Source organism: Oncorhynchus clarkii, chromosome 2, assembly GCF_045791955.1.
Source record: "Oncorhynchus clarkii lewisi isolate Uvic-CL-2024 chromosome 2, UVic_Ocla_1.0, whole genome shotgun sequence".
Classification (NCBI taxonomy): Eukaryota; Metazoa; Chordata; class Actinopteri; order Salmoniformes; family Salmonidae; genus Oncorhynchus; species Oncorhynchus clarkii.
In genome coordinates, this window is record NC_092148.1 from 73,928,445 (window position 1) to 73,943,249 (window position 14,805).

Genomic DNA, 14,805 nt, shown 5'->3' on the forward strand with positions numbered 1-14,805 from the left:
TCAAGGTGTTCAAAGTCATGCATTGAAAGGCATGTGGCACTTAACATCCTTCCTCTTGGCAGGTGACCAGGGGATTCTCTACTACATGCAAATGCTTTCGTGGAGCTCATGAGTGTAGCCATGCAGCCTATTTTGGCAGTTTACAAAATCGACGGTACGGATGTGGAATGCATGTGGAGGAAGCCAGCCATGCCCAACCAGGTGCAGTCAGTGGAGGACATGGACCCGGCTGAAGACTGCAACCCTCTGTTCCTGGAGCCCCCTGGAGGTTCATTGGAATGGCATGTCTCCTTGAACCTGAGCCAGAACAATAACTACCCTCCCTGTCATCCCTGTCTGTAGCAGACATTAAAAAACAAAGGCACCTGGGGCACGCAGGCATCCTGGCTGGCATGCCACTGTCGGTGGAGTTGGACAGCGCACCAACCCCAACTGGCACACCATGAGGAGAGGGAGGTTGACGGCCAGCAATTATGGAGCAGTGGTTAGTGCCAAATGCTTTACTCCGTCGCTGCTAAAAACGGTCCTCAGATGACAGTTGTTGGATTGGGTGTTGTCTGTAATGTGGGGCACAGATAACGAAGAGGAGGGTATCAAGGAATTCAAAATGGCTACAGGGATGGATGTGCTTTGGGTCAAAGGGTCTGGGATCCTTAGTGCCTCACCGGATGGTCTGGTGGGCACCACAGCAGTGGTGGAGGTCTAGTGTCCCTATGGTGCAAGGGACCTTACCACTTACCATTGAAGAGGCAGTGAGGTAGAAGGAGTTCTATATCAAGGAGAGAGGGTCTTACTGCCTCCGTGAAGACCATCCATACTGGCACCAAGTCCAAGGTCAGCTCCACATCACTGGGAGGGAAACCTGCTTCTTCGTTGTGTGGACCACCAAGGACTCCATCACCAGCCACATCCAGCGACCTCTGACAGACTCATATTGCTCCTATTGTCAGTACCTGTTTTCAGGGAAGCCAATGATACAAAGATATTCCACATAGTTCACACAGACACACTAGGCTCCCAGAATAAGTTATATTACATACAGGTTTTGCTCAAAGTAGCCAACTAAAGTAATGTAGTTATCTTTATCATGGGCACAGTGGGAATGTATATCTGTGATGTTAGATACCTCATGTGTGAGTGCCTTATGAATTTTGAATAATCTGTGATGTTCAAATTACTTTCAAGGCCCTGTGTTTTACTTGCTGAAGGTCCCAGTCATCCCTGCCTGTATCTGCTATGGCTGGAAAACAAGTGAACAATGAATAAAGATCATACACAAACAATAGGCTCCTAGAATAGGTTATATTACATTTCAGTTTTGCTCAAGTAGCCAACTAAAGGAAAGTAGTTATTGTCTGAGGGTGGTATGAGGGATGCACTCCTGTTGGACAGGAAAACAAAGAGACATTTGGCCAGTGGTAGGTCTGTTTCAATGCTGTATCACCATCTTTATCTGGACAGAACGCATTGTTTATCAAAACACAAACACGCCTTGGACAATGTGACAAGTGGTCCCTCAACACCCAATCTTAAGTCATGAGAACCATACACAAACATAACAAACATACTGCGCAGATATATCTACAAATGTATTGTTGTATCACATTTGATGAGTTACTGACCTCTTCATCCACCCAAGCCAAACATGGACAATTCCTAGCCCAACCGTCCGGCAGATGGTCATATTATTTACTTTACATAATTTGTCATCTGCGTCCAATGATGCGTATACACATCATTGTCTGCATCCAACTGGAATGTATGCATGCAGCCGGCTATCCTAGGTGGTCATGTCTAGATGGGATCCATATTTTGTCAAATTTACGTCAAAAGTAGAAAACATATATTTTTGTTTGAATTTTAGCTAACCCTAACCCTTTTCTGAACCTTAACCTAATTAACCTAACCTGCCACATTAATTATCTGCTGTGTAAGTTGTCCTAAACCTAATACAAAAAGTCAATTCTTACAAAAGCTGGATCCCTTGACCATCCTGGTTGAAGATCAATCAATCAATCATCTTTATAAAGCCCCTTTTACATCAGCAGTTGTCACAAAGTGCTTATACAGAAACCAAGCCTAAAACCTCAAAGAGCGAGCAATGCAGATCTAGTAGCATTGTGGCTAGGAACAACTCCCTAGAAAAGCAGGAACCTAGGAAGAAACCTAAAGAGGAATCAGGCTCTGAGGGGTGGCCAGTCCTCTTCTGGTGGTGCCGGGTGGAGATTATAAGAGTACATGAGACACAGGGGCATAAACGGCAGGTCCAGGAGAATGTAGCACGACAGGTTCCATAGTCACAGGCAGAACAGCAGAAACTTGATCAGCAACACGACAAGGTGGTAGGTAGCAAGTCCGTGGAACAGGTCAAGGTTCCATAGCCGCAGGCTCGGGACACTTTGTTCCGCCCACAACAGACTACTGTAACCTGATTGGCTGAACATTAGGAAGTAGCATTAGTCACTCTAACATGGTGGTGGAAAATTGTGTTTTATTAAGACAGCATGCATATTTTCCCCTTTTTTGTGGTAGTTCATCATTAAAGTTAGTTAAGGAGGAAACCGACACCCTTGCAGCCTGAATGGAGGATGTTATAATTATGAGCCAGTCACCGGGGGACAGAAGTATATAGCCAGCTACATACATTTAAGTTGAACGCAGAGTTAAATTGAGGACTCATCATGGATATAACCTGTTTTAGCATGGACATTGCCATTGAGGGCATCCACCATTTAAAAGTAGTCAACTGGGTGGGGATTCCTATGAGTTGGGAGCAATCAGCCAATGAAGAAGAACAAATGTGACCACTTTAAAATTGCGCTGCCCATGATGTCACAGAAGCTATAATGGCACAGACAGAACGATTAGTATATACAGTACCAGTCAAAAGTTGACACACCTACTCATTCAAGGGTTTTTCTTTATTTTTTACAATTTTCTACATTGTGGAATAATAGTGAAGACATCAAAACTATGAAATAACATATGGAATCATGTATTAGCCATTTTAGATTTTTCAAGTAGCCACCCGTTGCCTTGATGACAACTTTGCACACTCTTGGCCTTCTCTCAACCAGCTTCACCTGGAATGCTTTCCCAACTGTCTTAAAGGAATTCCCACACATGCTGAGCACTTGTTGGTTGGTTGCTTTTCCTTCCCTCTGCGGTCCAACTAATTCCAAACCATCTCAATTGGGTTGAGGTTGGGTGATTGTGGAGGACAGGTCATATGATGCAGCACTCCATCATTGTCCTTCTTGGTCAAATAGCCCTTACACAGCCTGGAGGTGTGTTGGGTCATTGTCCTGTTGAAAAAAGCGTATCGCTGCAGAATGCTTTGGCAACCATGCTGGTTAAGTGTGCCTTGAATTCTAAATAAATCACTGACAGTGTCACCAGCAAAGCACCCCCACACCATCACACTTCCTCCTCCATGCTTCATGGTGGGAACCACACATGCAGAGATTATCCATTCATCTGCTCTTCATCTCATAAAGACACGGCGGTTGGAACCAAAAATCTCTAATTTGGACTCATCAGACCAAAGGACAGACTCGTGTTTCCGGGCCCAAGCAAGTCCCTCTTATTGGTGTCCTTTAGTGGTTTCTTATTCGCAATTCGACCATGAAGGCCTGAAGGCATGTGTGGTCTTTGCTAGGTAAAGCCCTGCCTTATCTCAGCTCACTGATCACCATAGCAACACCCACCTGTAGCACGCGCTCCAGCAGGTATACTTCACTGGTCATCTCCAAAGCCAACACTTCCTTTGGCCGCCTTTCCTTCCAGTTCTCTGCTGCCAATGACTAACTGCAAAAATCACTGAAGCTGAAGTCTTACATCTTCCTCTCTAACTTTAAGCATCAGCTGTCAGAGCAGTTTACCAATCACTGTACCTGTACACAGCCAATCTGTAAATAGCACACCCAACTACTTCATCCCCATATCGTTATTTATCCTCTTGCTCTTTTGCACCCCAGTATCTCTACTTGCACATCATCATCTGCACTTCACTCCAGTGCTAATGCTAAATTGTAATTAATTCACCTCTGACCTATTTATTGCCTTACCTCCCTACTCTTCTACATTTGCACACACTGTATATAGATTTTTCTATTGTGTTATTGACTGTACGTTTGTTTATGTGTAACTGTCTTGTTGTCGCACTGCTTTGCTTTCTTGGCCAGGTCGCAGTTGTAAATGAGAACTTGTTCTCAACTGGCCTACCTGGTTAAATTATTATTTATTTAATTCAGTCTCCTCTGAACAATTGATGTTGAGATGTGTCTGTTACTAACTCTGTGAAGCATTTATTTGGGCTGCAATCTGAGGTGCAGTTAACTCTAATGAACTTTACTCTGGGTCTTCCATTCCTGTGGCGGTCCTCATGAGAGCCCGTTTAATCATTGCGCTTGATGGTTTTTGCGATTTAAAGTAATGGACTGCCATTGCTCTATGTTTTTTGAGCTGTTCTTGCCATAATATGGACTTGGTCTTTTACGAAATAGGGCTATCTTCTGTATACCACCCCTACCTTTTCACAACAACTGATTGGCTCAAACGCATTGTTACGAATCCCTTTTGGCCCGACAGTCTAGGGGAGATGGTAACGAGACCCGTAACAACTCATGCAAATTATAGTGAAAAAGTAAGTGAGAACGAAATAACCACAGACAACTAAATTACCGTCAAACACATGGTTTATTAGAAAACACACGGTAATGGGGGGGGGGAGCAGGAAAGGGGCTGAGCTGGACCCAAGGAAAGAAACAATAAGCATTCAAAAACAACCCTAAGCTAGACTAGCCTATTTCAACAGCTAACTAACCAAAAATACAGTGGGTGGTCCGCCCAGTTCTAACTAGTGTTTTTAACAAAGTTTACCTACGGGTAGTGTATGCCCATGGGCGACTTGTCTTGGTTCCCCCTTTTCCCACCAGCAAACAAACACCATAACCAAAAACAATACTCACAGGTGAGGACAGTGATATGGAGGTGCTCAAACAAAAGATAGCTCAATACATAAAGAGCGATAGAGAGACATAGTAGGAGAGGGTGAACCAGAGCGATCTACAGACATATGGCATTTACAGAGAGATTAAGCTCTAGAGTAAACAACTGACAGGGTTTTTAAACCAAGGGAAAGGAACTGTGATTGGGTAGGAAACAGGAGGAGGTGTGTCTTCTGATTGATGATTGATTGGTGACTGATTGGGGAGTGATGATTTTCACCTGTGAGGGGAGAAGGAGAGAAAATAACACAGGATACACACACACACACACAGGATACCTGTATCCGTAACACGCATTAAGAAGGAAAGAAATATCCACAAATTAACTTTTAACAAGGCACACATGTTAATTGAAATGCATTCCAGGTGACTACCTCATGAAGCTGGTTGAGAGAATTCCAATAGAGTACAAAGCTGTCATCAAGGCAAAGGGTGGCTATTTTGAAGAATCTCAAATATAAATATATTTTGATTTGTTTAACACTTTTTTGGTTACCTCATGATTCCATATGTGTTATTTCATAGTATTTTCTATGATGTAGAAAACAGTAATAAAATAAAATAAAACACTGGAATGAGTAGGTGTGTCCAAACTTTTGACTGGTACTGCATATGGAAGCAGATGATGACGTAAAATTAATAATAGCGCCATCTGCCAACCGGTTGGGCTAGGCAATTCCACATAAGGCTTTTCAAGAGACCAGAAACAGACTGCCACCTTGGCTCACTCGTCTCCTCAATAAAACATGAAACAAAAGCAAATGATTTAGGGTCATACTCGTAATGTATTTATTAAAAACATATTTATGGAAATGCTACAGTTCTTTACCTGGAACTTTGAAATCTCTTTCTGTTAAAATGTTGAGTAATCTTTGTGTGACCTCTCATTCTGGCCTTTATTCAGGACCAAATTCCCCTTCAGATTCTGAGCACACAAACAGCTCCATAAATGTAGCCACTCCCACCTCTCAGTTCAAGGAAAACGAAAGTGATCTCAGATATCATTCTGCTCAAGCTGTGTTTGTGTGCAACAAAATGGCAGGGGCCATTTTAAAAGACCAAGATCTGTTCTTTTGTTCAATATGCTTGGATCTACTAAAGGATCCAGTGACTATACATTGTGGACATAGCTACTGTATGGGTTGTATCAACGGCTGCTGGGATCAGGATGATCTGAAAGGAGTCTACAGCTGTCCCCAGTGCAGACATACCTTCACCCCAAGGCCTGTTCTGAACAGGAGCACTGTCTTGGTTGAAGTGGTGGAGAATCTGAAGAGGACAGGACCTCAAGCATCATCTGCTCACTGTTATGCTGGACCTGAAGATGTGGAGTGTGATGTCTGCACTGGGAGAAAACACAAAGCTGTCAAGTACTGTCTGGTGTGTCTTGTCTCATACTGCGAGACTCATCTCCAGCCTCATTATGACTCGCTTGCCTTTAAGAAGCACAAGCTGGTCGAAGCCTCCACACAACGACAGGAGAAGATCTGCCCTCATCATGACAAACTGCTGGAGGTTTACTGCTGTACTGATCGGCAGTGTATCTGTCTGCTGTGTGTGATGGATGAACATAAAGGCCATGATACGGTGTCAGTTGCAGCAGAAAGGACTGAGAAACAGGTATAGAATGTTCTACTCTATATACAAATCAATGTACAAATACTGTACTTTGAATATAACAGAGGGTGTAAATATCATCAAATTAAAATCACCATAGAAATAGTCTGGCATTTTGATAGATTTGAACAGTTAAGTGCCATTTAAGACCTGAAAAATATATGATGTCAAGGGAATATTCATACAGCAGAAAGATATATTCAACAAATTCCTCCCGGGTAGGACTTCCATTTTACAGTGATCTCCTACAAGAGCTGAACTTAAACATTCATTAATTTGCTTTTAAGTTGACAACATTAAACTACTTATTCTGGCGACATGATGACCGATGCTTGACGTTGACGGGATGCTGATGTTGTAGTTTCAATGAGCAAGGCAGAGACAAAAAGCCTGATATGGACAGTGATGGTGCAGAGATGGCAGGAGCAGTGGATAGTAATAGTGATACTAAGGGCAGGCATTTATTTCAAGTACAGAGGAAAGTCGGGGAGGATGGCAGGAAGGGAAAGAAGAAAGGAGGCTATTTTAACAAGCTTAAGGGTGGGACACAGACGGTTGAATAAGACTTTAAATGTGATAGGAAGCATCCAACAGGAAAGTGTGATTATTTGCCAGGAAACAGAGACAGTGGAGCATGTATTGCTACAGTGTGGGCAGTATCAGAGGGAAAGGGAGAGGCTGAGATATAATATGAGGGAGAAGGGAATGCAGGAAATTAGTTTAAAGAGTATGTCGAGTAGAACGTCATTAGATAATAGTCTCAAATATTTTGTTATATTTTTTAAGAGCAATGGGCCTGGTAGGTAGGATTTAGTTTCACCCTGTCTCTGGCCCACGCTGAAGTACAGTAGGTGGTGGTAATGCACCATAACGTTGGTTGCCAACAGCCGATAAACCCCACCAAAAGAGAAAACAAGTAGCCTAACCGCAGGAGCTGTTGGCTAGAGCCAAGACCAGAGTAGGCACATTTGCAACAGATTTTTGTGACGAAATTATCCGTAGAGTTGAAAATACGATGGAAACACGTTACACTTGTATCCAGTACAGAAAATGTAAGCAAAAATGTACATTTTGTGTGCGCTACGTCATCATGCACATGTTTTCTCCCCAGCATGTCAGTTTGGTAGAAACCACTGGAGGGAAATGGGATTTTTTTCTCTATGCAGATTTGAGAATATTTGCAATAAAATCTGTCGACAATTGATTGGAAACCTAGCTATAAACCAGGTTTTCATCCAACCTGAATACGCGAGTAAAGTAGGCCCACATGTTGGATAAAACATTTAAAGACGGGCCTGATGGAAACGAGTTTTTCCGGTAAATTTTCCAAATGTCGACTAAACTAAATACGCTACACAAGGTGGGATCGTTTGTGTCGGTAAAATTAATTATGCGAGACATATCGGTGGAAACTCTTTTATGCGCAATATTGATAAAATAGCCATCATATCAAAGTAAACTTTGAGAAACGCGATTACATGTTGTGTGGTCCCACTATGACTCGTTGGGGAAAGCATGCAGTTTATTATGCTACAGATTAAATCAGTTATGATGTATCTGGTGGAAGGAAATAAGCTTAATGCTCTTTTCCAATAAATATCGAGGGTCTTTTTCTGATGACATGATCATCAATGCTTGGCTGCCGTTTGACAAATAAATGTAGGTTATACATGCGCTCAATATAACGCAACATTTTATTGTGATACATTTTTAAGTAGAGTTGAAAATGCAATAGAAACCCATTTAAATTGTATTTTTTTAGTCGGTTAATGGGAATTTAACTGCCAAATGTATTTTTGTGGACACTATGTCATCCCGCACAGACTTTTATCTGCAACAAATACATTTGATGGAAACACCTCTGATGGGAAAATTAGCATATTGTTTTTATGCAGATTTTTTTTGTAATATTCACATAAAAATTTGTCGACAATTGGATGGAAACCTAGCTACAATCACAAATTAAATTAGTGGAATATGATTTGTCATCTACACAGAAACAGTTGGGTAAAATACAGCAGCAGTACCACCAGAGAATCCAGGAGATGGAGAAGGAGGTACAGGAGCTTAGGCAGGCTGTGAAAACACTCACGGTGAGTTTTGTCTATTTATTCTACTACTAATACTACTATCTAACCAATTTGTATGGAGAGTCCGGAAATCTTTTGGGGTCTAGCCTTTCAGCTTCTAAGGTTCTAGGGCACTTGGCAACTCACTTGGCAAGTCAGTCAGGGTTCTCCTGACCCTGCAGTCGATCAGTGGGCCACATTCCAATCCCACTCAGACCCAGTTGGGAACAAGCTTTCCGGGGTCCTGATGAGAGGTGAGTGGCTGGTTGAAATATACCCTCTTTTCTCTACCTTAACAGCGCTCTGCACAGGTGACAGTGGATGCGACTGACAGGATCTTTATTGAGCTGATCCGCTCCATTGAGCGAAGGCGTTCTGAGGTGAAGGAGCTGATCAGAGCTCAGGAGAAGATTGCAGGGAGTCGGGTTCAGGGACTCCTGGACCGACTAGATCAGGAAGTCACTGAGATGAAGAGAAGAGATGCTGAGCTCAGGCAGCTCTCAAACACAGAGGATCACATCTATTTCCTTCAGGTGACATCATTGGCTTCATACCTACACTGTACACATAGTTCCTAAGTTGCCATCTAAGTGAAACTCTCTCTAGACTAGTTATTTTCTTGTCTGTTTCCACTGTAGAGTTTCCAGTCACTCTCTGTCCCTCCTGGTTCTGAGGCCCTACCCAGCCCCACTTTCAATCCACACATTTCTTTTGAACGTGTGAAGAAATTGGTTTCTGGACTGAAAGTGCAACTGGATGGTATCTGCAAGGATGAAATAGACAAGATATCTGAAAATGGTAAGGCAAAGAGTAGACCATGTATTTATTAAGATCACACAAGAAATATCTGACTCAATAGTAGTGACATTTCGAACGTTTGTGTGTCCATAGTGATGAAAGTGCAAATTGTTCGACCTCTGGAGCCCAAGACCAGAGAGGAGTTCTTAGAATGTGAGTCACAGGATGTTTTCTCATACTGCCCACATCATGAACACACATGAACTCCCCACCCCCCCACACAATGTATATATATATATATACAGTGCCTTGCGAAAGTATTCGGGCCCCCTTGAACTTTGCGACCTTTTGCCACATTTCAGGCTTCAAACATAAAGATATAAAACTGTATTTTTTTGTGAAGAATCAACAACAAGTGGGACACAATCATGAAGTGGAACGACATTTATTTGATATTTCAAACTTTTTTAACAAATCAAAAACTGAAAAATTGGGCGTGCAAAATTATTCAGCCCCCTTAAGTTAATACTTTGTAGCGCCACCTTTTGCTGCGATTACAGCTGTAAGTCGCTTGGGGTATGTCTCTATCAGTTTTGCACATCGAGAGACTGACATTTTTTCCCATTCCACCTTGCAAAACAGCTCGAGCTCAGTGAGGTTGGATGGAGAGCATTTGTGAACAGCAGTTTTCAGTTGTTTCCACAGATTCTCGATTGGATTCAGGTCTGGACTTTGACTTGACCATCCTAACACCTGGATATGTTTATTTTTTAACCATTCCATTGTAGATTTTGCTTTATGTTTTGGATCATTGTCTTGTTGGAAGACAAATCTCCGTCCCAGTCTCAGGTCTTTTGCAGACTCCATCAGGTTTTCTTCCAGAATGGTCCTGTATTTGGCTCCATCCATCTTCCCATCAATTTTAACCATCTTCCCTGTCCCTGCTGAAGAAAAGCAGGCCCAAACCATGATGCTGCCACCACCATGTTTGACAGTGGGGATGGTGTGTTCAGGGTGATGAGCTGTGTTGTTTTTACACCAAACATAACGTCTTGAATTGTTGCCAAAAAGTTCAATTTTGGTTTCATCTGACCAGAGCACCTTCTTCCACATGTTTGGTGTGTCTCCCAGGTGGCTTGTAACAAACTTTAAACGACACTTTTTATGGATATCTTTAAGAAATGGCTTTCTTCTTGCCACTCTTCCATAAAGGCCAGATTTGTGCAATATACGACTGATTGTTGTCCTATGGACAGAGTCTCCCACCTCAGCTGTAGATCTCTGCAGTTCATCCAGAGTGATCATGGGCCTCTTGGCTGTATCTCTGATCAGTCTTCTCCTTGTATGAGCTGAAAGTTTAGAGGGACGGCCAGGTCTTGGTAGATTTGCAGTGGTCTGATACTCCTTCCATTTCAATATTATCGCTTGCACAGTGCTCCTTGGGATGTTTAAAGCTTGGGAAATCTTTTTGTATCCAAATCCGGCTTTAAACTTCTTCACAACAGTATCTCGGACCTGCCTGGTGTGTTCCTTGTTCTTCATGATGCTCTCTGCGCTTTTAACGGACCTCTGAGACTATCACAGCGCAGGTGCATTTATACGGAGACTTGATTACACACAGGTGGATTGTATTTATCATCATTAGTCATTTAGGTCAACATTGGATCATTCAGAGATCCTCACTGAACTTCTGGAGAGAGTTTGCTGCACTGAAAGTAAAGGGGCTGAATAATTTTGCACGCCCAATTTTTCAGTTTTTGATTTGTTAAAAAAGTTTGAAATATCCAATAAATGTCGTTCCACTTCATGATTGTGTCCCACTTGTTGTTGATTCTTCACAAAAAAATACAGTTTTATATCTTTATGTTTGAAGCCTGAAATGTGGCAAAAGGTCGCAAAGTTCAAGGGGGCCGAATACTTTCGCAAGGCACTGTATCTCTCTTTTTGTCATTTTTTTTTTTTGTCAATTCACTCAGATTCCTACGAACTCAAGGTGGATCCTAACACAGCATGTGGAACACTGCATCTGTCTGAGAAGAACAGCAAGGTGACATGGAGTGAAGGGGAGACTCAAGCCTATCCTGATCATCCAGACAGATTTACCCACTATGACCAAGTGCTGTGTAGAGAGGGTTTATCTGGAAACTGCTACTGGGAGGCTGAGCTTCGAGGCTGGATTTCTGTGGCAGTCTCATATGTGGCTCTTGTGAGGAAAGGAGAGGGTAATGAGTGTAGGTTTGGAGGTAATGATCAGTCTTGGAGTTTGGAATGCTCTCCCACCAGTTGTTCTTTCCTTCATGATAATGTTAAGACTAAAATACGATCCCATTGCACCTCCAGAGTAGGAGTGTACCTGGACTACAAGGCAGGAACTCTGTCCTTTTACAGCATTTCTAAAAAAGTGACCCTCCTCCACAGAGTGAATAACACATTCACTGAACCCCTCTATCCTGGGTTTGGGGTTGGTTTGGAATCATCTGTGAGGATAATGCTTCCCATGCAGTCAACATGATTTTTCTGTGTTTTATATATATTTCCACACTATGAGGTTAGAATAATACTGTGAAATTGTGAACTGCATCTCAGTGCGAGGCGTCACTACAGACCCTGGTTCATTTCTAGGCTGTATCACAGCCGGCCGTGATTAGGAGTCCCATAGGGCAGCTCACAATTTGCCCAGCGTCACCCGGGTTAGGGTTTGGCCAGGGTAGGCCGTCATTGTAAATAAGAATTTGTTCTTAACTGACTTGCCTAGTGAAAAAAAGGTTGAATAAAAATAAAAAAAAATTTAGTATAAGAGTTGTTTGAAAATACCTGACATTTCAGCCTGCTCTTACACTAAAAGTGCATCATCATAATTTTCACAGTATTATTCCAACCTCATAGTATGGAAATATAAACACTGAGTGCACAAAACATTAGGAACATCTTCCTAATATTGAGTTGCACCCACCTTTTCCCTCAGAACAGCCTCAATTCGTTGGGGCATTGACTGGAAAGCGTTCCACAGGGATGCTGGCCCATGTTGATTCCAATTCTTCCAACAGTTGTGTCAAGTTGGCTGGATGTCCTTTGGGTAGTGGACCATTCTTGATACACACAGGAAACTGTTGAGCGTGAAAAACCCAGCAGTGTTTTTTTATTCAATTCAGTCTGGTATGAGAACAGTAGCCCCTAACTGCAAAAGCAGGGTGTCTGCGGAAAGCCTAGGTATGACTTACTACCATATATGGGCATACATTTATAAGGGCAGGCTGAGCCGATGACCTCATTTCAAGATGGCTGCTAACTACATTCCGGTTAGCATTGTGAAGCATAAACAAAATTATCACAGAATACGTTGATACACACCAAAAGCCTGGACTCCACAGCTCATGAGGATATCTTATTTGTCTCCCTGTGACCTACCGTTATTGATCACCAGCCCCGAGAATCAAAATGTTTATTTTACACAATGTTTTTACCAAACATCTTACAAAGTAAACTCAATTTGGTCTGTGTTTACGCTATAGCGACATGGGGGGGGGAATCAAATGAATGCTTAGGTTGGTAGGAATAAAGCCTATTGCCAATGTTATCTGATGTATTACTTGATGTCAACATCGAATGTCCACTGAGTGACTATCTTTGCGCATCAAAAAGATGATGTTGCCTGCTTACATATCCGCTGTATGTCACCCGACACCACCACAATGTTTGAGAGAGGTTGGTGTCGTATAATTGTTTTTTTTTATAGTGAACAATAACTTTTTGGCACATCCAGTGTGCAAAAACAGTGCAATTACCACATTCGGACACTTTGGAGAAGTTGAAAGGACCCTTGATACTCCATAAAACCACAATGTTTGAGTGAGGTTGATATGGTAGAAAATTTGTTTTTTTTACGGAACAAATAGCATTTAGGGATTGCAATTATGTAATAGCACTGGAAATGTCTAATTTACATTTATATGCCACTTTGGAGAGGTTTAGGGAAAGTTGGAAACATCCCGTGACCACACCTGACCACTTATTAAAACGTCTGCCCATTTCTAGTTGTTAGGTCTATTAATCCCATTTTTTTCTCATATTGTTCACATGTTGTGGAAGCCATCTGTGTTTCCAGCTCTAGTCATCAATAATTAACCTATGGCTTGTCAATAAAAGATGACTTTTAAAATTAAAAAGGTTATTTTGTGTGTGCTTGATCTTGTGTATTCTGAACTATGCAACTCCTATCTTTCCTCAATCTCCCAGATGTCTTCTTTCCAAATATAGAAACGGTTTGTATGTCATAATCATGTAATTACACATTAATAGCAGTTACTTTTGGGTATGTCTATTTAGGCGGAAATCTAAATTTTGCCATGACATTTAAGAGTTAAACGTCTCCTCCCCTTCATCTACACTGATTGAATTGACATCAATAAGGGATCATAGCTTTCACCTGGATTTACCTGGTCAGTTTGTCAGGGAAAGAGCAGGTGTTCCTAATGTTTTCTGCATTCAGTGTATAAAATACAGAAAAATCAAATTTTGACTGCACTGGGCCTTTAATAGACCAATAAGAAAGAGTTCTGCTCCTGAGAAAGGCAGTTAACCCACTGTTCCCCAGGCGCCAAAGATGTGGATGTAGATTAAGGTAGCCCCCCACACACATTTCAGTTGTACAACTGACTAGGTATCCCTTTCCAATCACAGTAAAAGTTACTTAATTGTTAGACAGAAATAATTTGATATTGAGATAAATACAGCTGCATTGAACTTTTAATTTAATAAGTTTTTGTTTTATAGACATTTTACTTTTTGTTTGTTATTTTCTCTCATTGTAATATATACATCGATAGTCCTGTCAAACGTGTAAGCCTAATACTACTTATTAATCAAAACACTTTCTCTTTTATGACTTCATTACTGTAAAATGTGATCTTTCAAAAATAAAATACATTAGTATGGCATTGGAATGGCTTTATAGCTGACTTATTTGACACTATTTCCACACACACATTTTAATATAAATATGATATGATGGTCCATGGATGCTCATATTAACAGATCAATGTAGTCCAGGGGTAGTCGGACCCCTGTGGGTACTTGGCCTTATCCACAGGGGTTACTTGAGAATACTCATGAGACTATAGGGTTACTGGTAAAATGCAATTGAGGGGGTACTTCAGGGGTATGCGTTGAAAGGACAAAATGTGATTAGTGGTACAATTTTTAAAAAAGGTTGTGAATCTGAACCACTGATTGTAGTCTACTCACTCAGTTAATATAGGCTGGCACTAACAAAAACACATGTCTACATTTTATGTAAGACTATCTGATTTATTTATTAATATATTCTGAGTTAACCTCATACCTGAACGTGTCCCAAAGCTTCAGTCGGAGTG

At 41.6% G+C, this 14,805-nt stretch overlaps 1 protein-coding gene across 1 annotated transcript; it reads left to right on the plus strand.

The window, feature by feature from the left end:
* Nucleotides 1-5,944: 5,944 nt before the first annotated feature.
* On the plus strand, nucleotides 5,945-13,599 carry LOC139373391 (tripartite motif-containing protein 16-like). The gene is made up of 6 exons (XM_071113847.1): nucleotides 5,945-6,629; nucleotides 8,624-8,719; nucleotides 8,995-9,228; nucleotides 9,334-9,493; nucleotides 9,587-9,646; nucleotides 11,410-13,599. The coding sequence occupies exons 1-6, from the start codon at nucleotides 6,045-6,047 to the stop codon at nucleotides 11,943-11,945; spliced, it is 1,671 nt and encodes a 556-aa protein (XP_070969948.1). The 5' UTR covers nucleotides 5,945-6,044; the 3' UTR covers nucleotides 11,946-13,599.
* Nucleotides 13,600-14,805: the final 1,206 nt, after the last annotated feature.

Excerpts from the sequence above, each read along its gene's own strand:
- LOC139373391 (XM_071113847.1), top strand. The coding sequence starts at position 6,045 with ATGGCAGGGGCCATTTTAAAAGACCAAGATCTGTTCTTTTGTTCAATA. Across the intron at positions 9,494-9,586 it reads AGACAAGATATCTGAAAATG|TGATGAAAGTGCAAATTGTT; the intron begins GTAAGGCAAAGA and ends GTGTGTCCATAG. Across the intron at positions 9,647-11,409 it reads CAGAGAGGAGTTCTTAGAAT|ATTCCTACGAACTCAAGGTG; the intron begins GTGAGTCACAGG and ends CAATTCACTCAG.